The following is a 22,177-nucleotide window of genomic DNA, read 5'->3' as shown; positions in this document are numbered from 1 at the left end:
GCTTTTTAGTACTCCCCAGAGTATTCCCTACATGGAAAGGACTATGTTACATTCAGTAGAGTGTGTGCTAATTGAAATCTAAAAGTGATGTCAAAATCAAGAGGAAAAACCCATTAGTGATATAAAGCAGATTCCCAAAAAGTTGGGAACTACTACACAAAAAAAATATATATGAAAACTGAATGCTATGATGTTGAAAATATCAAATTTAGAACATATGTGACACATTCAAAAGTTTAGACTCAGAAAATATATAATTTTAAGGGAAATATATGTTGACTTCATATTTCATGGTGTCAACAATTCTCAAAAAAGTTGAGCCGGGCAGCAATTTTCAGGTTGGAAACGTCATGTACACATACGACGGTGAGGAGTTAAAAGACCAATAACTAATTAGATCCAATGGCAACATAATATAGTGTAAAAGACATTAAAATAGGCAGGCTGTCTCAGCAGCCAAGATGTATACAGCAGTGTATACTGAGCAAAGGTCAGTAAGGTCTGCGGTGTAAAATCACAAGTCCTAAATTGTAATATAATCAGAGAAAAGAAATGGAAAGTAAAGATGAAATCTATGAGATTAAAATTGAAATATGACTGAACATAAAATTCGAGATTGTACTATTACAGGATTCAAATCGTAATATAAAGAGATGTATAAGTCATTTTCTTGTTTTTAGGTTACATTTGGTTCAAAGGGCATTTACTTTTGGTGATGTGAAGTGTTTTGGAGCTCAACATAGCTTTCTGTGTAATATGAGATTGAAGTAAAATTGGGAGAAAAAGTTAAATTTACGGTATAAAAATGTTAACATCAGTTACTCGAGACAGAAATTGTTGTGTCCGCAGACATCGATATAATAACCCAACTCGCTAGCCACATGTCATTTGTCACTTGAGCAAAACAGCACCTTCAAATAATTATAGACTGTAACACTTCCAATGTCCAATTTTTAAATTTGTCGCTCAGTTGGACGGAAATAAAATAAAAGCTCGTTTCGGCGATGTTTATGTTGTTCCAGTTCACTAATGTGAAAAAAATGCTGGCCACCACAATAGAGGAATTGTACGCAAAGAGCTTGTCTATTTGTTACATCATTCGGTAGCATTATTGCAAATTTTTTTGAAACAATGAAATGGGATTAAAGTTGTTTTTTTTGCATTTTATGGTTGATTTTACAAAAATAAGTAATACAGTCCCGTCTATCATATTCAGTAAAATACCCTCTCAAATGATACGAGGCCTTTAAAGCCATTAAAATTAATTATAAATGCATAGACATTTTCTATTGGAATGGATTGACAAGCATGTAGGTAAATGCACGGAAACACAACTTAATTTAAAATGTTATGTTTGGAGAAATAGCAATCCAATGACGATTGCATTAGACGACTTTTGGTAATTTTCCTAAAATACGCACTGCATTTGTTGTCCGTTGTTCATTTCACCCATACCATAACTTTCGCGGGGGAAAATTATGAAAAGCAAAGAACAGCTGTATTAGGCATACTAAAAATAACTCAAGAAACAATGTTAGAACTCAATGATGAACGGTGGTCAAAGAAAGGCATGCGAATTACCAACTCACCAACCAAAGCAGCTCTGGCATGATACCAGTAAAAGATGAGAAATAATGCCTGGAAAACAACTTTTTAGTCGGAGGGTCACACTCAAACTTCGCCGATGGCCGCTACGTTTTTGCGGGCTAGCTTGCGCGTCCGCAAATATAATACAGGATGCTATAAGAGGATTTCTTTTCAATTTCTGAGATTTTGTAACCTGTATATTTTGTACGTGGACACATTCATAAGTAGTGGTACCACTGTGATGTTATTAGATCATTTAATTGTCTTAAAATAAAAATTGCTCATTACTAAAATATTTTTATAGGAAGCTGATCCATCACATTTCAATATGATGTCAATACATTGTTCCTTTAAAACACCTCACCACATTCACAGGTGAATGTGGACGATATGTAATACAATTGTTTTACAACATCGACAGATATGGTGTAATACGGCTGTGTCTGTGACAATAAAATTCCATGTATCATATTAAGCAAAAATAAAAAAGTGGTTTTCAGGTTCAACGAGCTCAGTGTTCAAAGGTTTGCACGTTATGATGAGGAATTGGTGTGTAGTGAAAAGAGGAGGTGTATGTTCCTCACAACAGCATCTTGACTCCTCCCTGTGGAGACTGGGGACCCTGAGAAAGACCTCGTGGAGGTGCTGGTCCAAACTCTAACCGCTTCACTAAACTATAACAGAAGCACAAATAATTACAATGCTTGGTTTCAATGTCATTATAACTAATGATCAACTTTCCATAAAAACAAATATTTAAAAAGAGTTTGAAAATCAATAAAAGCCTAGTTCAATATTTGTGAATGAACCTCACCTGTCATACTGTGGAGGAGGGCTCATGCTGCTAGCTTGGATGTCAGCCCCACCATCAAGACCACAAGGACTAGAAGGGGCAGCGGATAGCATTGGTCGGGTTCCCGATGTGTCATACACAAAATCTCGACATGAGGCCAACTTGGACTCCAGATTCTGCAAAGCCACAAAGAAAGCATATCTTACACATGAAAGCAAACTTTAACCTAATTTGTAACTACCGTATTTTCAGGACTATAAGGCGTAAATACGTAAAAGTCTTAAATTTTCTCCAAAACAGACAGGGCAGGGCGCCTTATAATCCAGTGCGCCTTATATATGGAAAATACAGTATTTAGCTTCTACAGTCAAGTTTGAAATAGAATAAGGCTGGAAAACAACAAAATCTGAACTGACACTGATAAATGCAAAAAAATATATTGAATAAACAATAGTACTTCAACCAATAGTGGCCTCCACGCAGAATGAAAACAAAAAATCCTAAAAAAAAAAACACTATAAGGCGCACTTAAGTCTTAATATTTTCTACAAAATAGACAGAGCGCCTTATAATCCAGTGCGCCTTATATATGGAAAAAATTAAAATGTGCCATTCATTGATGGTGCGCCTTATAATCCATTGCGCCATATATATGGGAAAAATGTCATTCATTGTGGGTGCGCCTTATAGTCGTGAAAATACGGTAAATAATGACAAATACATCGCCTACCCCAACTTTTCTCAGTAGCTCCCCAACAATGTTAAGTGCAGATATTCTAGCAGATGTCGTAAGAGGAGTACCAGCGAGGCCATCACCTAACAGGAAAAAAAAAAAACAGTCATACCTCATTTTATTATTCAACATCATAACCACTAGTTATTTGTTACTCTGTTAGTAAATGGTGAATTACAACGAATAAAAATATGATAATCCATTGTAATATACTGATTATTGATGCTTTTTCCCAGAGGGTGGGGACGATTTAATGTGTTTTTAATTCATTTCTATGGGATACGTTGATTTGATATATGAGTAAATTGACATACGAGCTCAGTCCCGGGAACGCATTAAGCTCGTACCTCAAGGCACAACTCTACTACAAAGTGGACGGGTTTTGCACTGGTAGTGGCCTCTTACCACCATCTGGCGGACAAACACGAGCATTACGTCTCCCCACATTTTCACTGGGATTTTTGGCAAATTTTATTGATTGTAAGACTTTAATAATTTTCTTATAATTTCCTCTCATTTTTGTGTTTCTCACATCTTTCATACAAAATTTGGACATTGACCAATTTTAAAAGGTTTAACTGGCAGTTGTATGAGGACCATGGAACGAATTAGAAAATTGACATCTTAAGTACTACTCAACTTAGGAAATGCTCGAATTACGAAAAAAGTTCTAGACCAAAACTGTACAAAATAGCATAGGCCGCAACACCTACTTGATAAAAATCGATAATTAAATTGGTTGCCAACAAATTAGATTATCGATTAATGTCACTAATGTGTACTTAATGTACTCAAGCACATGGGGGGAAATCAAGGTAGTGGAAAGGCGGGGAATTAGTGTCCAGCCAATCACAGGACACAAGGAGACTGATTATCATTAATGCTCACACGCATGGCCAGGGGCAATTTAGTGTGTTCAAACAGCCTCCGAACCATGTTGTTGAGATGCAGGCGAAATGCGGAGTACCCATGGGAAACCCACACAAGGGAGGTTCAAACCTGGGATTGGACTACTGATCTCAGAACTGTGAGGCCAACTCGCTCTATCACTTGGCCATTGGGCGACCCAAGAACAGTACTGCTCTAATTAAATATTATTTTTGAAGGAAGTAGTCATTAATATTGGTTTCATTTTTACTTAAAACTACTTAACTTGTTAATTACTATAATTAAATTGTGGCGTTAATTGCAAAAGAGTCCCATTTATTCGATTTGCCATTGAAATATTCTTCCAATAAAGTAAATTAGCGTAAGTTGCAGCTCTACTATACATTGGCCAATACTAAATTCAGCAGATGATTAACCCTTGAGGTAAAAGTAAGGAAACGAGTTCTATTTACCTCGCCGAATGCTCGAAGCAGGTGTGCCAAACGTACTGACCATCTTAGACAGAGTGACAGGTGTCATTGGGTTACTAGCGGAGGGGCACGACAAGTCTGGCCGATCGTGGTCTTTGCCCATGCTGCTGGAGGGTCGCCTTTCCTTCTGACGCACTGCCAGCTCCTGACGAAGATCTGTATCAAACGGAACGAGCAAATCACAAACTGTTGGAGGTCTCACAATACACAGACAAAAGTGTGCATGTGAAAGACTAAATACATTTTTGCCTCTTCTTGTGGTATATTTGCCATTTTTTAACAAATAAAGATAGGGATTAAGTTATGGCAAAAAAAGTGTGGAGGGGACCAAAGCTTTTACTCTAGATCAGGGGTGTCAAAAATACGGCCCGCGGGCCAGATACGGCCCGTCTGGTGGTTTGGTACGGCCCGGAGAAGAAAGCTGCATTGTATAAAAAAATGATTTTTTTAAAAATTTGCAGTCCAAGTATTATCCGCTAGGGGGGACAGTGTTCTAGTACGTGCAGACACCATGAATTGACATTTATTTATGTTCTTATGTTATTCTCTTGTTCATAATATAGTGTTCATAATGTAAAAGGAAAATTCTGGTAATAAACATTTTGATAATTTACTCATTCTTTGCACTAATTATTAGTATTAGTGACTAATACAAAGGAAAAAAGTGAGCCTATTGTTAGTTCTATGTAATTTTGCAATTAGTTTACTGGTCCGGCCCGCTTGATCTCAAATTAAGCTGTATTCGGCCCGCAGACCAAAGGGAGGTGACACCCCTGCTCTAGATGTTCAAAAAATTAGAAAAGAACTTGAGAGCTTAGTTTTTGTTTAATCCATTTATCTGCCATCACAGGGACAATTCTTCAAGGTTTTTTTTACTTTATTTTCACGACTATAAGGCGCACTTAAGTCTTAAATTTTCTCCAAAATAGACAGTGCGCCTTATATATAATACAAACAGAAAACCAAAAACCACCACTGTCGGATATTAAAAAAAACACAAACGCCTGAACTGAAACAATACTGTTAAATATGCAGATGCCATCTTAGTTTACAAAATCTTCCATCATATAGCTCCTCCCCCACTGCAAGATTTTATACAAAAAAATCCAAAACATCAACAATGGCTGGCTCTAGAGGTGACTGTGTAGTGACTTGTGCTTCATACCTGGAAGTCAATAGCAATTACCGTATTTTCATGACTATAAGGCTATTCAAGTCTTAAAAGCTATTTAAGTCTTAAATTTTCTCCAAAACAGACTGTGCGCCTTATAATACAGTGCGCCTTATATATGGAAAAAATGACATTCATTGAGGGTGCGCCTTATAGACGTGAAAATACGGTAATTAAAAATGACCTGTGGCCAGATCTGACAAATCTCAGGTGAAATTAGCAGACTAAATTCCTTAGAGTATGGTGGTAAATTGAACAAGTTCAATTTGATTCAAGATCAAGGCTCTATTGATAAATATTAAATTGACTCAATATGACCCAAAGCAGGCAGCTTAGTTGAAGAGTGGTTAATACATCCACCTTAGTTCTGAGAGCGAGAATTCCGACCTTCCTGTGTGGAGTTTGAATGTTTTACCCGGGGTTCCAAGGGTTTTGGCCAGATTTCATGTGTATGCCTGCCTGTAGAATTATGGCCTGGTCAGTAACATAAGGACTTTGCCTATGTTCTCTGTGTAATTTTGGGTTTAATGTACAAGTGTTCATAATTTGTATTTGTGTGTCTGACTGTTCGTCCTGTTAATAAACAGCTGAAATTCTGAAAGTTTTACGATCCATAGTTCTGCTCATCAACAAAGTTTAAAAAAATATCTGTTACCCTAACACAGTGTTTTTTCTTGGGGCACTTTTAATTTTAAGCACAACATTTTGTAATCTAGCAGACCAAAGAAAACAGTGATGCTGAAAAGGCCTTTATGATTTCCTGTAAAAAAATACAATCTATTTTGCACACTGTATTTTGAAAACAGTTTCACTTGCCTCAGTAGTGTTTTAAGTGCTTTACCTCTGGCTTCATCTTTGAGCCTCTGAACGGACTCAAGCAAGTTTTCCTTTTCATCCAGTTCACTTTCAAGAAAAGCATTCCTTTCAATGACATGGTTCATCCTCTGCTCAAAATCCTCCAGAGATATAATGGTAGCCCTGGAGAAGAACGGATATTATTATATTGTCCCTTGAAACCTAAATCTCTTTTTAAGTTAACCTATTGTATAGTGTTGCTATTTAAGTATACAAACCTTTTGGTCCTTTCAAGGTCATCATTAGATTGTTCTAGCTCTCGAATATATTTCTGCAAGTGATCTTTGACTGCTGTTGTCTCTGCCAGAGTTTCCTCCAGATTGGATATGTGCTTAAAAGTATCGGTGTGTTGAATCTCAAATTTCTCCTGCAAGCAGTATAGAAATCAGTTAGGTACCAACCTTTGCTCATAACATATTTTTACTTTTACTGTACGATGCTGTGGGAATATGAGGCAACAAAGTATGCCTTTCCTTGGAAAAAAAAAACAAATTTAGGGTGCAGTTACATCAATGTTTTCTTGGGGTATTACAATTGTTTCCTGCCAGATGCCGTTGTTGGCTGCGATAGGCTCTAGCACCACCAGTAGTATTTATATTTCCAACCTGCACTTGCCATTGCAGCATGCTTTTGTTTAAACTGAGTTTTATGTGTGTGCGTAAACTAGGAATGTGCGTCTTTTAGCAAGCCATACTGATAAGACCCACCTTACGCTGTCAAACTATCTTTGGTTGCCTACCCTGACATCTTGCCCCATGTTCATACCTGTCAACTTGTATGTTTTATACTTATTTTATACGTTTTTTTACCATTTCAAATCATGTAAGCCGTACATCGACCTTTGTACGGGTATTTTTTTTTATTTTTTAAATCGCCAATATTTATGAAAACCGATCTCAACAAGACCGTTTTGGCTAAAATCCAGATAGTCTCGTAGGCCGGTAGCCAACGACGCTACTGTCATCAATCGTTACCATTGTCACGGTATACCAGCAAAAATTATCCTCAATCGTATGTATTTTTTTAGCCGTGCGTACGGCAATATCGATAAAGGATGACATGCGCACGCGTAGATATAGAGAGTAAATATCGTGGAAGCAAGCATGGAAGAGCCACCTAGTAAGAAACGAGTTACCGCGAGTAAACATGCGTCGTACAGTGTTTGTGAGGTTTTTTGGGGGTTTGTACGGGGAATCATAATCATTTCTACGGGCAGTTAACGGCAGAGGTTGACAGGTATGCATGTTACCCAATCAATTACCTCTTCCATGACGTGCTTTATTGAAGTTACACCAGAGACATCTGTAAATGACACTTGGACTTACGTGCCAGTGCAGATATGCTCTTGGATTCGGACCAATGAGGTTTGGGGACGATGTGCTGTGCGATGTAAGAATGCTGGCTGGGATCAGTTGTAGAAAAGGCAACCGTGTTTGCTCACAGTGTGTCTCATATGCTATCATAAGTAGAGATAAAGACATTTCATCTGGTAACGCTTGTTTAGTGAGTGTAGGATCATTTTGGATTTTTTTTTTAAAAATGTAAGGCGTTATGTTAGAAATTACAGCAAAAAAAGTATAGTTTCATTATGTAATATATCTCATCTCATCTCCCGCTTTATCTAAAGCCGGGGTGCATGTGAGAGCATTATTTCCTACTCTGTTAATTATACCTTGATATTTTCAAGGTCTGTTCGGAGTCTGTTGTTGTCTTGCAGCAATTCCTTGTTCCGAGCTTCACACTGCTTTAGCTCGGCTTCCAGCTCAGCTTCATAGTCGCGACTCATCTGTTGAAACTCCTGCAGTTCCTCCTGAGTTTCGTCTGCCCTAATGACGGTGCAACATTTTTGAGTAACTTCCAGTTTTACACAGCCCGGGTTTAGATGCAGCATTATATTTCATATAGAATTAATCTAGCTCACAATGATCAATATAAACATAGATTGAGATAATAAAACCTAACCCCTGAGAAATTTTATTTATGTTACTAAGGGCATATACCTTGTTAATCTAAGCAGTGCATTCAGGGTAATCTCTAAACATAGTAGTTGCGTTTAAAGTACAGTAATACCTTGACATACGAGTGCCCCAACATACGAGGCATTTCAGATGCAAGTAAAATTCAGAGCAAATAATACATTATTTTCAGAAGGTGAGAACAAATTAATTCGTAATTAGTTCATTTCTATGGGAAACGTTTATTTGAGATACGACTAAATTGGCAAACAAGCTTATTAAGATCGTATCTCAAGGTCTTACTGTATAAGAATATGTAATCACTATAAACAATAAAAGACATTGTTTATATTGAGAACATCGTTTTGGAATATTACCTCTCCTGGTGTGTATGTGCCTGCTCCTTCCAGAAGCCCAGCTCCTCTTGTAGTGTCGCAAAAATGTGTGTTGTTGGCTCGCCCATGTCTCACAGATTGGGTTTCTAGGGCCAAACTTAAATAAGAAAAAAAATGCATCACATACTATAATTTGCCATCTCATTTCATTTCCTGAACCGCTTTATCCTCACTAGGGTCACACGGTCGGGGTGCTGGAGCCCATCCCAGCTTTCTCCGGGCCACAGACGGGGGACAACACCCTGAATACTTAGGGGCAATTTGAAGTGTCGAATCAGCCTACTGTGCATGTTTTTGGAATGTGGGATGAAACCGGAGTACCCAGAGGAAACCCACGCAGGCCTGGGGAGAACATGCAAACTCCACACAGGTGGACGGGACCTGGTTTTAAACCCAGGACCCCAGAGCTGTGAGGCTGACATACTAAACACTCGCCCCACCGGTCCGTCCATAAGTAGTTATCTTCTTTTTTTTTTTACTTAGTACACATCGTCACCATCAAATGCTAATAAGATAATAGAAATCGAGAAATGTGCACACCATTTGCTACACGAAGTTGTAGAAACAGTACAATTTAGACAACATTGCAGAATTACTAAAAACAAAAAAGTGAATTTATATGCATCCGTATTTGGAGCTTAGCAGCAAGCTTAGCCATTTTAGCAGTAATTCGAACACCAGTTATCCAAGCAAATTTGACGTATGTTTAAAATAGACCCACAAATGCATGACACAAGATTTAATTGCAGTCGGCTAATATATACCTTTTTAGTTAACAATTCTTCATTTTACAGAAATGGGTACGTCTGACGCGAACTTACTTTTGTTGTTAGCTCATTTACCACCAGCTCAAAAATACACCGAGATTCCACCAATCAAATACAAATTAAACTTGGCTTCAGAGACGCCATTGGTCAATTTGAATGACGTATTTTAAGCTGTAAGCCAATAAATACAATCGCTTTTCTTTCTACGTAACTTTATTGAAAAACACAGTAAACAATACAACAAATCACGTCAACATCTTGTACAAATAAAATGGGAAATACAGTAGTTAACTTGGGAGAATTTTTAGCTGGGCTTTCAAATTAAAAAAAAAATGCATTTTCACCGATTTGCAACTTTTGTATTGTTAATTTAATAAAGATTTAACAGCATAAATCTGGGGGGTGAATTATTAAAACGGCAATAAGAATGATGATAAAAATTCAAATTTACTGCTTTTTCGATTACGATAGTTGAAAATTTTAAATTTAAAAATCATTCATTCACTGCCTATGGAATATATATATTTTCCACTTACTGAACAGCTTTATCCTCACTGAGGTCACGTGGGGTGCTGGAGCCTGTCCCAGCTGCCTTCGGGTATGAGGTGGGAGACACCCTGCATTGGTGGCCAGCCAATCGCAGGACACATGGGGACAAACAACCATTCAATTTAGAGCCTACCATGAATGTCTTTTCGAATGTGGGTGGAAACCAGAGTACCCGGAGAAAACCCACACCGGCCCGTAGAGAAGTCCGCACCGGTGGACCAACCTGGATTGGAACCCAGGACCCCCACTGTGAGGCCGACATGCTAACCATTCAAAGGCCACCCCACAGTTAAATTTATTAAGTAACCACAACATCAGATCAACATTTTTTTTTAGGAAACAAAAGTTGTTCTTGCCTTACTGGGAAGGAATGGCTGACCTGAACAAACACACACGCACAAAAATTAAACTCCAATAGGTTGAATATACTGTAAGTGTAGAGAGACAGACTGAACGTTTTTGGGCGTGAAATAAAAGTGTGGGAGGTGGTATTTAAATTGTCAAGAAAACGCCATTATATGGGAATTAATTTTAATTGCATGTAACAATACAATTGCATTGATGTAATTTCTATATTTCTATTATATATACTAGTACTTTTTAACATGCACATTTTAGTAGAATTTGACATGCTTTAGGTTTAACATTTAACATTTAACATTTCGACAAATTTCCACAGTAATCGTAGAGGTTCCAATACTAGTTAAATATTATGTTACGTTTATATCCCTTAATTGAATGTATGTATTAGTCCAGAGTTATGAATTCATTAAAGCAACAAACATTACTTAACAAAAGGCAAGTAGCCTAAAAGGGATCTCAGCTAGAAAAGAAATACGCAAGAATTTACAATAAAATTAGTTAAGAAGCATTGTCTGAATTCATGTCTTAGGAAGGCATTTTACAATACACCCCAAAAAAGTACCAAGTTTTATTTATAAAAAACAAAAACAACACCCTTATATTTACTTTTTTTTAAAACATATCTCGGAGTAATCACTGTTAACATTTAGTAGAAGCAAGAAAGATTGAACACATATAAAATATGCTTAGGGCTTATTTTGTGTTGTACAACTTCCAGAGTTAGCAATAAACAACACAAGTGCAGTGAAATAAAAAATATATAAAAAAAATAGAAAAATCAGAAACTTGTCCCAATTCATTGAACTAGTAGCATATAAAGATGAGGAAATGTGGTGTTACCTAAATGTGTTGAATTAAAAAAGAACTACTTTAAATGGGATCTGTAGGAAAATAAGTTGGAAGTAGCGACTGCGTTTCCAAAAAAATAGAACATTCACAAGGTAAAAATTTTTAAATTTGATGATGAAATGTTCCATAAAAAAAAATAATTATCAATTCAAAGTTTCATCATTTTAAAATGATTAGCACAAAAAGTTTTAAAAATCGCAATGGTCAATACAGATTAAACCATTCTCTAAATATATTGTAAGAATTGCTCATTCAATTAGTTTTCTTAAATATACACAGAGGAAATCTAAAACTTTAAATTTTTTTTAACTTAACCATACGCATTTTCATAATTCTATGTAGCAAAGAGGTAAAATTGAGTAAAGATGCCAAGATATTTTTAGTTATTTATATCATACGTAAATGTATTTCAATGTAAAGATAACGGCCTCTGGTCTTTTTTCTTTTTTTTTTTTTTTGTATTCCAGCCTCTGATTGGTCTGTTCTTCATACGCAGTCCATTGAGAGATGATGAGTGTATACGCTAAATGATTCTCTTAAAAAAACACAGGGATGTTTCTAAAGATTCTCAAGGTTAATAAACAAATTGAAAAAGTAGAAGGTTATTCAGAAGATGACCGAATTTGGTAACAGTCTGAATCAGCTATTCACTCGCATTTTAGATGTTTCTTCAAATGCATAGCAGTGTCCTGAACTGGTACCCATTCTTGGTGAGGGTAATGTATGTGCAGATAGCAAATTAGATGAGTGACAATAGACAATTGAGTGACAATAACCAAGAAATGTAAGATGCTAACAATTGCCCAATCGTGCAGCGGAGACAATCCTACGGCAAATGGTAGTTGCTCTCTTACTATAGATTAGTAGTTATTGGAAAATAAAATATTAAAGTTAATTCCAAGGTGCCTAAACGTTTGGTCGCCGGTCTTTTGGTCGCCGGTCAAATGGTGACAGAGAGTTTATTGTTGAAACCATCTCTCAAAATTATATTCATGAGAGAGAGTTTATTATCTAAGAGAGAGATTTTAATAAATATGTACTGTTTAATATCTAAGTACATTTGACCGGCGACCAAAAGACCCGTGACTAAAAGGGACCAAAAGACCGGCGACCAAACATCCGGTCACGGAATTCAACTAAAAAATGAACATATCCTGATAAACTATTTCGAACACATCACATTCTAAACAACCAATCGAAGGCAGCCCATTTGTTGGTTGAAGCAGTAGTTGGTCAAGGAGGTAGAAAGAGCTATGAGAAAAATGCAAAACCAAAGAACAACATGTATTAACGGCAAAATCACCAAAGCCTTACAGCACATACCACAAAAAACAAAAGATTAATTCAGTTGTAAGAACACCTTCTCATAGGGACAAATAAACAACTAGAAGTACTACTACTAACAAATTATACTTTGAGGTGAGTGCATTATGTACTTTCATTCATAAGACTAACATGCTTACGTACCATAGTAGCTAACTGGAATCATGATGTTACTTCCTTTGCTTTGTTTCGAGGACATGCCTTCTTGCAATCCAACACATCTGTCTTGACCTGACCCAGAGTTCGCAGCAGGCACATGGCATCAAACCCTTCATCATTAGCTTCATTCAACAACTCAAGTACCTGTTAATAAGACATATAGAACGAGTTCAACTTTCTACCCTGTTGATATTCCTAAATTCTAAATTGAGTCACCTGCAGGCACTTGAAGGACTTGAGTTCACTTAGGTTCTCTTTCAAAAACAGCAGGTAGATACTGAGATCATTGTAGAAGGGTGTAATGACGCCTAAAGCACCAAAGCCTGGCAACATCTCATAAGGCCGAAGGAAGTTGGAACTTTGCCGCGCAGGTCCAACAGCGGCGTACACAACCAATGGAATGAGTAGCACATAAACCCAGAGATTGATATAGCTGAGTAACCGGAAGACCCCCACTGCCACAAGTTTACACTGGACGGCTGAGGGTACCCTGGTGTCGTTGGTCAGCACCCCTGTGCGTAGGTCACATGGAAACTCGTCAGTAAGGGACGCCAGTTGGATATAGTATCCCAGGTAGAGGCAGGCGAGGAGTAGGATGAACAGAGTCACTCCCCGGCATGCCAAATACATAATAACAAGGCGGTGAGAAAAGCGTTTGGTCTTGAGATACTGCTCAACTAAAGGGTATTTGAAGCAACTCTCAGTCAGATCCAGAGCACTGCTGCAGAGGAAACAAATAAAGAATGTAGTTATCGTGAGATGTTCTTTTCTTTCTTCTGAAAGATCTGGTGTAACAAGTGTTGACAAAAATCTAAGCAAGACATTATTGAAGCTTCCATGACCAGTTCTATTTATTGGCTCAAGAAAAGGCGAGATTCTCATTCTGACTTCATTTCTTAAAGTGTTCATTGCCTCCACCCAAAGTGTTAAGCTAAACATTTGTTGAGGTAAAAGATTCTCATAATATAACACCTTTCTTTCAACTAAAGGAACAGGGTGTCTATACAGGCCAGGAATGATCAAATTAGTAAAAGCTTCTAAACTGCCAGAACACAGCTTAATTGTTTATACGCCAAGCACCCACAGCTACCTGCTGTTTTTCCACACACTGTTATGAAGACTGCCCAGACAAAATAATCATTCAATAATCAATAATCAATCTGGATAAGACTGGATAAGATGGATAAGAATAAACAATAATCAATCAAGAAGCGATCACTTTGGTCTGCAATCATGAAGCATCCTCTTTTTTTAAATTCTGGCGGGAAAATATCTTTTGAACATGACGCAAACCTTGAAGTTATTTTTTATAGCAAATAATTCATAACATTTATATAGAAAATAAAGCCTGTACTATATATATATATATATATATATATATATATATATATATATATATATATATATATATATATATATATATATATATATATATATATATATATATATATATATATATATATATATATATATATATATATATATATATATAATATACAGTTGTACCTCTACTTACGAAATTAATTGGTTCCAGATTTTTTTTCATAACTTGAACATTTTGTAAGTATAGGTGTACTCTATATGTAAATTCTCTAATTCGTTCCACGGTTCTCACACAACTACTCACTAGACCCTATAAAATGGGTCAAAGTGTCCCAATTTTGTATGAAAGATTGAATTGAATTGAATGCTTTTATTGTCATTATACAAGTATGATGAGATTTAAAGCTCTCATCACATAGCATATGACAAAATTCGATTGAATTGGATAACCTAACCCTATTCATCCCGTATTTGGGAAATTTCATTGTCAAAGTAGCGAGAAGGTGAGATCGCAGATGGGAGACGTAAAACTCATGTTTGTCTGCCAGAGAGTGGCAAGAGCATGTTCTACCTACATTTTAGACTTTTACCTGTGCCCTATGTGTTGCATTTGTAAGGGTTTTATGGTTAATAAAGTGTCCTGTGATTAGCTGGCAACAAGTTTGGGGTGATCCCTGACTGCTGCCCGTGGTTGGCTGGGATAGGCTCCAGCCCATGACCCTTGTGTTGATATGTGGTACAAAGATGAATGATTGCATTAATATAGGGAGGTACAGAAGATTAAAGCTTACCGTTACTAAGGCCGCGGGCGGGCAGGAGCCTATCCTAGCTAACTATTGGCAGCAGACGGGGGACACCCTGAATTTGTTGCCAGCCAATCCCACGGACAACCATTCACGTTCACAATCATACCTAGTGGTGTCATAATCGCCCCGGGTGTATGGCGTGAGAGAACCTAAGATCTGGGAGGCAGAAAATTGAGGGAGGTGCTGGTGCACAACTTAGGCTTTTAATGACAAAAATGGTGGTAGAAAAGTGACAAATAAACGAGGAAAAACGTCCCCAAACCCTGTTATACTTTTAAATACCCTGACAAGGGTTCAAAGCAGAAAATGCAAACAGCTGGCCAGGAGAGGAAAGGGGAGCCAGGAGGCACACAAGGGGAAAAAACACACAATCACTCAGCCAGCACACACAAGAAAAACAAACACACACACCTGTACCAAAACCCCAACAAAATGTGACAAGTGGCAATTGCTGGAGCCAATCCCAGCTGTCTCCGGGCCAGAGGAGGGGGACACCCTGAATCGGTGGCCAGCCGATCACAGGGTACAAGGTGATGGACAACCATATACACTCAAACCCATACCTAGGGGCAATTTAGAGTGACCAATCAGCCTACCATGTATGTTTTTGGAAGATGGGAGGAAACCAGAGTACCCAGAAGAAACCCACTTGAACCCAGGCCGACACGCTAACCACTCAATCCACCGAGCCGCCAAAAAGTAAACAAACAGAATTAAAAAAAGAATGCAATAAGAAATATTCGATATTGTCAGAATACTGTATCTGCTCTTGTAAACAATTTTGTTGACTATAACATTTGCGTCAGTATGAAGACAAAAAGGACATTGCTGGTATTGCTGTCTCATTTCTGATATTGTTTTATCTCGTGAAACAGACAAAACATGTTTAACAGGCGGCAGTTGCATCAAGGCAGAAGATAAACTGTCTGTGCTTCTGTAAGATTTCCACTAAGGACAACGTCTTGGCACTCCTCAAAAGCCAACGCTAGTCTACTTGCTGGCAGGTTAACTCTATTGATTTGACATTTCTGTCAAAGTGATTATCCTCTCTATTAAATGGAAAATTGTTCACCATGGTGAATTAAATTAGATTTCAAAAATTATTGAAAAATTATTTTTTTTTATAAAAGTATTGCACTGAAATGATAAAAAAAGTGAAAAAATCACTGTTCTGAATCATTCTGCCCATCTTATCGGACAATAAATGTTGTATCTTCACGGAATAATAAAAAATAAAGTACAAAAACTTTTTGTTTCCCCAAATATTTCCATGTCAAGATGCAAATGTTAGCTCATTTACCTCTGTGTGTCCGGAGAAACATCCTTATCCTTAGAATCCAAAGATGCCAAATTTTTTGCTAGTTTAATGGCACGGTTATAGAAACGGTCAAGCTCCTCCAAAATGAATTTGAGATCGGAGGAAAGATGTGGGGCTGCAGTGAAGCGCCAGAAAAGGGCAGGGATGTACACAAGAATAGCCACTGAGAGCAGGATATATGGGAAGAACTACAAAAAAAAAACAAGAAAAAATATTTTGTATAATCACTTCTTTCATAAGGTACGTGATGAATATAAATTTAGTATTTAAATATTCAGTATCCAGTCTTCCCTCGATTATTGCAACTTTACTTATCACAAATTCAGTTCTTTGCGATTTTTTCTGCAATTGATTTTTTTTTTTAAGTTCATAAAAATGTGAAAATCAACGCTGAAACTAGTAAGTGGAAGCCACTCCCCTGTCTTCCGCTTGCTACTAGCTTTGAAGGAAAAACAGGTAGTAGGTATAATAGGGGTGACCCGACCACGCGGCCAAGTCTGGTCTACATTAACCGCGATATTCGAGGGATTACTGTATCTTCTTTACATTTAATTACTCATGAGATGTTTTGCCCCATTTATATAAATGATTGAATGATACCCATCAAACAATTAAGGTGAAGGTGTAGAAGTGATTATTCCACCTGCTTGGGTTAATTTGTGTAAATGGAAAGTGCATTACTTTGTGTAGCCATAGTGGTGAACTGTTAGGCTGTTGTTGTACTGCTGCCCAGCAAAAGGAGTCGACATAAGCGGCTTGTCTCCACGAGAAGTTAGTAGGGGCAAAACAGCTGATTTGTGTACCTGAAAGAACAGACAATTAGGTTAGGTGATTCATACACCAACATTTTTTTCAATAATTTATACAATTGACATTAGATTGGTGAATATGTATATGCATTAAGTTTGGGTTGTGTAATTCTCTTGAACCAGACTGTTCCAAAAAGCTTTTTTGTTGACAGTTGAGTACCAAAATAAACATACAAACATATTTGAAAAAGTTTGTGGTTTAATAAAGCAGTACAATTCAATACAACTCAAACCACTTCTATAATTTCCATTTAAACTTAACATTGTTGTCTTTGTAAAGGGACATTTTTTGCATTATTTTGCTGACTTTGTGTGCTTTGATAGCAATTGATATAAAATACTCCAGAACTGTGGGAGGCCCGGCATGCCAATTTCAAAAGAAAATCTAAGATACAGGAAGTGTATTTAGGTTTCAAGGGGTGTTTGATTTCATTTGCTGTTTTGTAAATTGGATTGTTTTTCAAATCTTGGAAGAAAAAGTTTCCATTGAAAGCTTTTCATAACCCAAATATTTCACATGTAGAAGCACTTGTAAGTAGAGGAAACATTGCATATGGACAACAACCAAAAAATGTTATTTGGGAGAACTCTCAGGGAAGATTATAAATAATGAGTTGTTATCACTGGTCCAAAAGTCACAAAAACAAACATACATTATTACTTTAGTGAACTTTTTTTTCAAAATCAAGTAGTATTAAAATGAATCTAAATGGTTCAATTTGACTACATTATCAACTCTACGCTTAAGGACAGAAGGTGTCAAAGTGGTGGCCCGGGGGCCAAATCTGGCCCACCGCATCATTTTGTGTGGCCCGGGAAAGTAATTCATGAGTGCCGACATTCTGTTTTAGGATCAAATAAAAATGAAGAGTATAGATGTATATTACATTTCCTGATTTTCCCCCTTTTAAATTAATAATTGTAATTTTTTAATCCATATTTTCTTTGTTTTTAGTTCAAAAATCATTTTGTAAAATTTAAAAAAAATATATATCTATATATATATAAAAGCTAAAATAAACATTGTTTTAGATTTGTAAAAACCTGAATGTTCGGTGCCTTTAATCCAGGTCATTTAATCCATTTATTTAAAAAAAATCTAAATAATATATCTAAAATAGTCCGGCTCACGTGAAATCGAATTGACGTGAAAGCGGCCCACGAACTAATATAGTAAAATAATAAAGGATAAACAGATCATACATTCAGTTCCTGCCTAATAAACAGCTAGCAAACTGCAAACTCCAGACAGGTGGACCGACATGGATTTGAACCCAGGATCACAGAGATGTGCGGCCAATGTGCTAATCACTCAAGCCACCGGGCCGTCCTTCTAAAATGCAACAATAAAAAATAAAATAATTTAAAAAATTAAAAAAACAGATGCCTCCTCATTAAAATTTTGAATTCGGTTCATACTTGGATCTTTTATGGTTAGGCCACTGTTGGGAGTGTGTTTGAGGGAAATGATGTTGTCTTATGCTGCGACAAGGTCTCAATTTGTCCCATAAATTCATTGAACACATCATTTATACTCAATGCTTTATGAACTGAACCAAACAATGGTCTTGAAAACTTGCGCAGTAAAATTGAGCTCAAAATGTCTCGGTAAATCATAGTGCCAAGACTTCTAATTAAGAAGCAATATGAGCCAGTCTTGACTTGACCAATAAATCAGCAAGTGTGGTGTCACAATATTTCAAGTCTGTAAAACAGGGGTCTCAAACCGATTCTGCAAAGGGCCGCACTGGATCCTGGTCTTTGTTTCAACCGATCCAGTGTTGACAGTTTAATCAATAAGAAAAGAAGTAGCACCTAGCTGCAATCAACTGGTCATACTTGGAAAAAGGTGTCCGCTTGCTCGGTTTGAATGAAAACCTTCACCCCCTGGGGCCCTTTGAGAGCTAGTTTGAGACCACTGCTGTAAAATCAGCAGAGTTACGCTCATACTATACTGCGCACTTTGGCTATGCAAATTGGACATTGCCTTTATGGTCCAGCAGACACATTTTGATATGTATTTCTTTTGAAATTGAAGAATATGACATATTTTAACCATATAATCTAATGAAGACCATGATGTTTTACTCATTCATTTTATTATAGCTGCATCATTTCTCTATATTCCTGTTATATAATTATCAAATGAAGATATATTTTGCTTATTCATTTTAGTGTAGCTGATTCATTTTGTATGTTATTGTTGTATTATTGAGCCCTTGTTTTAACTTAGTTTCCCAAAGACTGTCGAGGTTCCCCTAAAATGAAGGCTTCACAAAGAACAGAGGCCCTTTGCCCAAAATCCTTGAGCCTTTGCAAAGAACAGGCCCTTTGCCCAAAATCCTTGTGAGGTTGATTAACAGGAGGCTCCAAGGCAGTCCAGCCTGATAAGGGAGACAAGCGGTGTAAATCTTCGGGTCCAGGCTGATAAGGAGACAACCGGTGCTGACCTCCAAGGCCAAGGCATGGACAATGAACAAGGGAATCCTGAGTGAAGACAGACCCTTGGACAGTCGTGAATCAGTCAACATCGTGTTAATCAGCTAATGAATAGTGTTCCCTCAGTTATCGCGGTTAATGGGGACCGGGACCCCCCGCAATAGCTGCATTTCCGCAAAATAGGCGTGCCCCTTCAAAAATGCTTAAAGAAACGTATAACACGTGCACAAAAGCACCACCAAGCAAAAACATCATAGTAGTCCGGATGGAGGCTCTTCTGCAGTTTTTTTGCACGTAAGAAACATCGTTATTGGGAGTTGTGAACATTGTTTTTTTGGGCAGTGAAGATGCGCCTGTAAACAGCCATGACGTCATCAATGCGATGCCTGAACTCTCACTATGTTATTGACCATTTCTTTGGCCTTTTTATGATGCAATTACTAATTCTTATTGAATATTTTGTTTCCACCTCTTGTAAAATGATGTAATTTATAATTTTATTTTAATATCTTTAAATTTTTAATTTTTACTTTTCCTGAAAAAATCTGCAAAGCTCTGAGTCCGCGATAGCTGAAGCGCGAAGTAGCGAGGGAACACTGTATTCATTTTTGTATCACTATAACCAGGCAAACTTGCGTGTGGAAACTGTTCTTCTCATCCTCCGCTGCGCATAGAAACGCTCAATGGGCTTATTACTTGGGTGGGGGACCCGGAGCTCTGTATAGATTAATTTGTTAGGAATAAACCATCTGTGGATTAGCTCGCTCAACCCTGGTTTGTGTCCTCCGGTGCTGAACAGGCTCCGTTGTTAGACGGGATAAGATACAGTTAAGGAATTGGAGTCAGGTGCTAAAACTTTACGTCTAACAAAATGATGGTTAATATTCTTATCAGTTTGACATAAGGCTGCTGAGTAGTTAGCGCCTCGGCCTCACAGTGGGAGTCATCGGTTCGAATCCAGGTCGGTCCACCTCTGTTGAGTTTGCATGTCCCCCCGGGCTGGTGTGGGTTTTCTCCAGGTACTCCTGTTTCCTCAAACATTCCAAAGACATGCATGGTAGGCTGATTGGACACTCTAAATTGCCCCTGGGTATGAGTGAGTACGAATGGTTGTTTTTCTCCTTGTGCCCTGCGATTGGCTAGCCACCAATTCAAGGAGTCCCCCGCCTCTGGCCTGAAGTCAGCTGGGATAGGATCCAGCACCCCCTGCGACCCTAGTGAGGATAAAGCTGTTCAGAAAATGAAATGATATGAGTTTTACATAGAGCTCTGAGTCGCCACATGGTGCGTCAATTGTCTGGTACTGGGCGTGTTATAAATGAAAGGGTGGGGCCCTACGTCACCGTTTAACACTTCAAAAAATACTAAAATTTTGAAGCGGAATCATTACTTCCACATATTTATATTCAATCACGGGATGTTTTATCCCCCAGAAATAACATTCCGCCTTTATTTTGGAGGATACTTACCCACGGAGACCTCCTGCGCAAAAGCGAGCGAGATGAGAAACAAAGGTAATCCCACGGCCAGAAACGTCACTATTTTGTCCGCCGCTAGCTCCAGTCGCATTCCCTTGTACTTGGCCTCTGTGGGATCTTTCAACAAAAAGTCCGAAAAAACATATTCTGTTGCAACGTGAGCAATCGCCATAGCGCGCGTTATGATATTTGAAAAATGAATGATATAAAGTCACTATATTTTAAATTAAACCTTTCTTTAAATTGGGAAAAATTCAAAAAATAAACTTGAACGATCTCTGCAGCTATTGTTCATGCATCTCCATCCACCGGCGAGCGCGATGAGGGTTTAACCTCGTATCACGTTATTGCTGCGTTCAGACCACTGTTGATAGGGGGCGCTGTTGGCCACCATACTCATTCCACATGGAATTTTCTCATTCGCTTTATGCATCCACTTTGGCATGTTGTTTGCTTAGATTTACTTTATACTTTATTTATTTATTATCATTATTGCGTGTCAGTACAACGAATCAATTAGATCGAACTATTCGTTGTTCATAATATAATAGTTTCAATTCATCTTATAAGTCAACCTATCCAAAATATACAAATAATACGTTGTCTGTAAATGAAAAAATCATCTTTCAATTGAATTGAATTAATTGCCATCATACAGGTATAATGACATTTAAAACTTTTACGACGTAGTGCACAAATAACAACAAACAGTATAAATAATAAACAAATAAGAAAGAAAGAAATAGTCCGAGTGAGGGCAGCAGGGCGAGACCGCGCCACTGGGTCTATGGACGCAACAACAAACAGACACATAAGATAATCGATACATAGTAATGATGAATAAATATTCCCTAAATTAGTATTAGATAAATGAGTGGTCAAGATAATAAATAAGCATTATAAGTGGGGGTAATATAAGACTTAATAAAGCTTTAGCATAGTCTCAAAATAATTTTGGAAAAATAAATAAAAATCAAATAAAAATGTTTTATTGTCATAATAAACATTAAAATAATCAATGCCATAGATAGCGTATCTCTAAGGCTAGAAGGCTGATGAGCGCATTGATTCTAAAGAGAGGGATGAAGTCGGTAATGTTTTTCTTTATGAAGGAGCTTGCTGCTAAATCTTTCACGAATTGTGAGTT

General features: G+C 37.4%; 2 protein-coding genes across 3 annotated transcripts; both read right to left on the bottom strand.

The window, feature by feature from the left end:
• Nucleotides 1-1,829: 1,829 nt before the first annotated feature.
• LOC144198527 (nuclear distribution protein nudE homolog 1-like) lies at nucleotides 1,830-9,783 on the bottom strand. Of its 2 annotated transcripts, none has more exons than XM_077719583.1 (9): nucleotides 9,669-9,783; nucleotides 8,830-8,944; nucleotides 8,170-8,323; nucleotides 6,716-6,864; nucleotides 6,484-6,620; nucleotides 4,454-4,627; nucleotides 3,111-3,196; nucleotides 2,402-2,556; nucleotides 1,830-2,261 (listed from the first exon to the last, which is right to left on the bottom strand). In XM_077719583.1, exons 2-9 carry the CDS (start codon nucleotides 8,913-8,915, stop codon nucleotides 2,168-2,170), a joined length of 1,035 nt encoding a protein of 344 aa, XP_077575709.1. In that variant the 5' UTR covers nucleotides 8,916-8,944; nucleotides 9,669-9,783; the 3' UTR covers nucleotides 1,830-2,167. The 2 variants fall into 2 exon arrangements, with proteins under 2 accessions (XP_077575709.1, XP_077575710.1); XM_077719584.1 differs by having other exon boundaries at nucleotides 9,612-9,712.
• A 135-nt stretch (nucleotides 9,784-9,918) lies between these two features.
• Nucleotides 9,919-21,361, bottom strand: LOC144198718 (pannexin-1-like). Its single transcript, XM_077719886.1, has 6 exons — nucleotides 21,022-21,361; nucleotides 16,986-17,107; nucleotides 16,287-16,492; nucleotides 13,074-13,578; nucleotides 12,843-13,001; nucleotides 9,919-12,626 (listed from the first exon to the last, which is right to left on the bottom strand). The coding sequence occupies exons 1-5, from the start codon at nucleotides 21,200-21,202 to the stop codon at nucleotides 12,861-12,863; spliced, it is 1,155 nt and encodes a 384-aa protein (XP_077576012.1). The 5' UTR covers nucleotides 21,203-21,361; the 3' UTR covers nucleotides 9,919-12,626; nucleotides 12,843-12,860.
• Between the last annotated feature and the right edge of the window lie 816 nt (nucleotides 21,362-22,177).

This window comes from Stigmatopora nigra, chromosome 6 (assembly GCF_051989575.1).
Source record: "Stigmatopora nigra isolate UIUO_SnigA chromosome 6, RoL_Snig_1.1, whole genome shotgun sequence".
NCBI lineage: Eukaryota > Metazoa > Chordata > Actinopteri > Syngnathiformes > Syngnathidae > Stigmatopora > Stigmatopora nigra.
The sequence above is the reverse complement of the archived record's forward strand: the minus strand, read 5'-3'. Positions and strand labels throughout refer to the sequence as shown.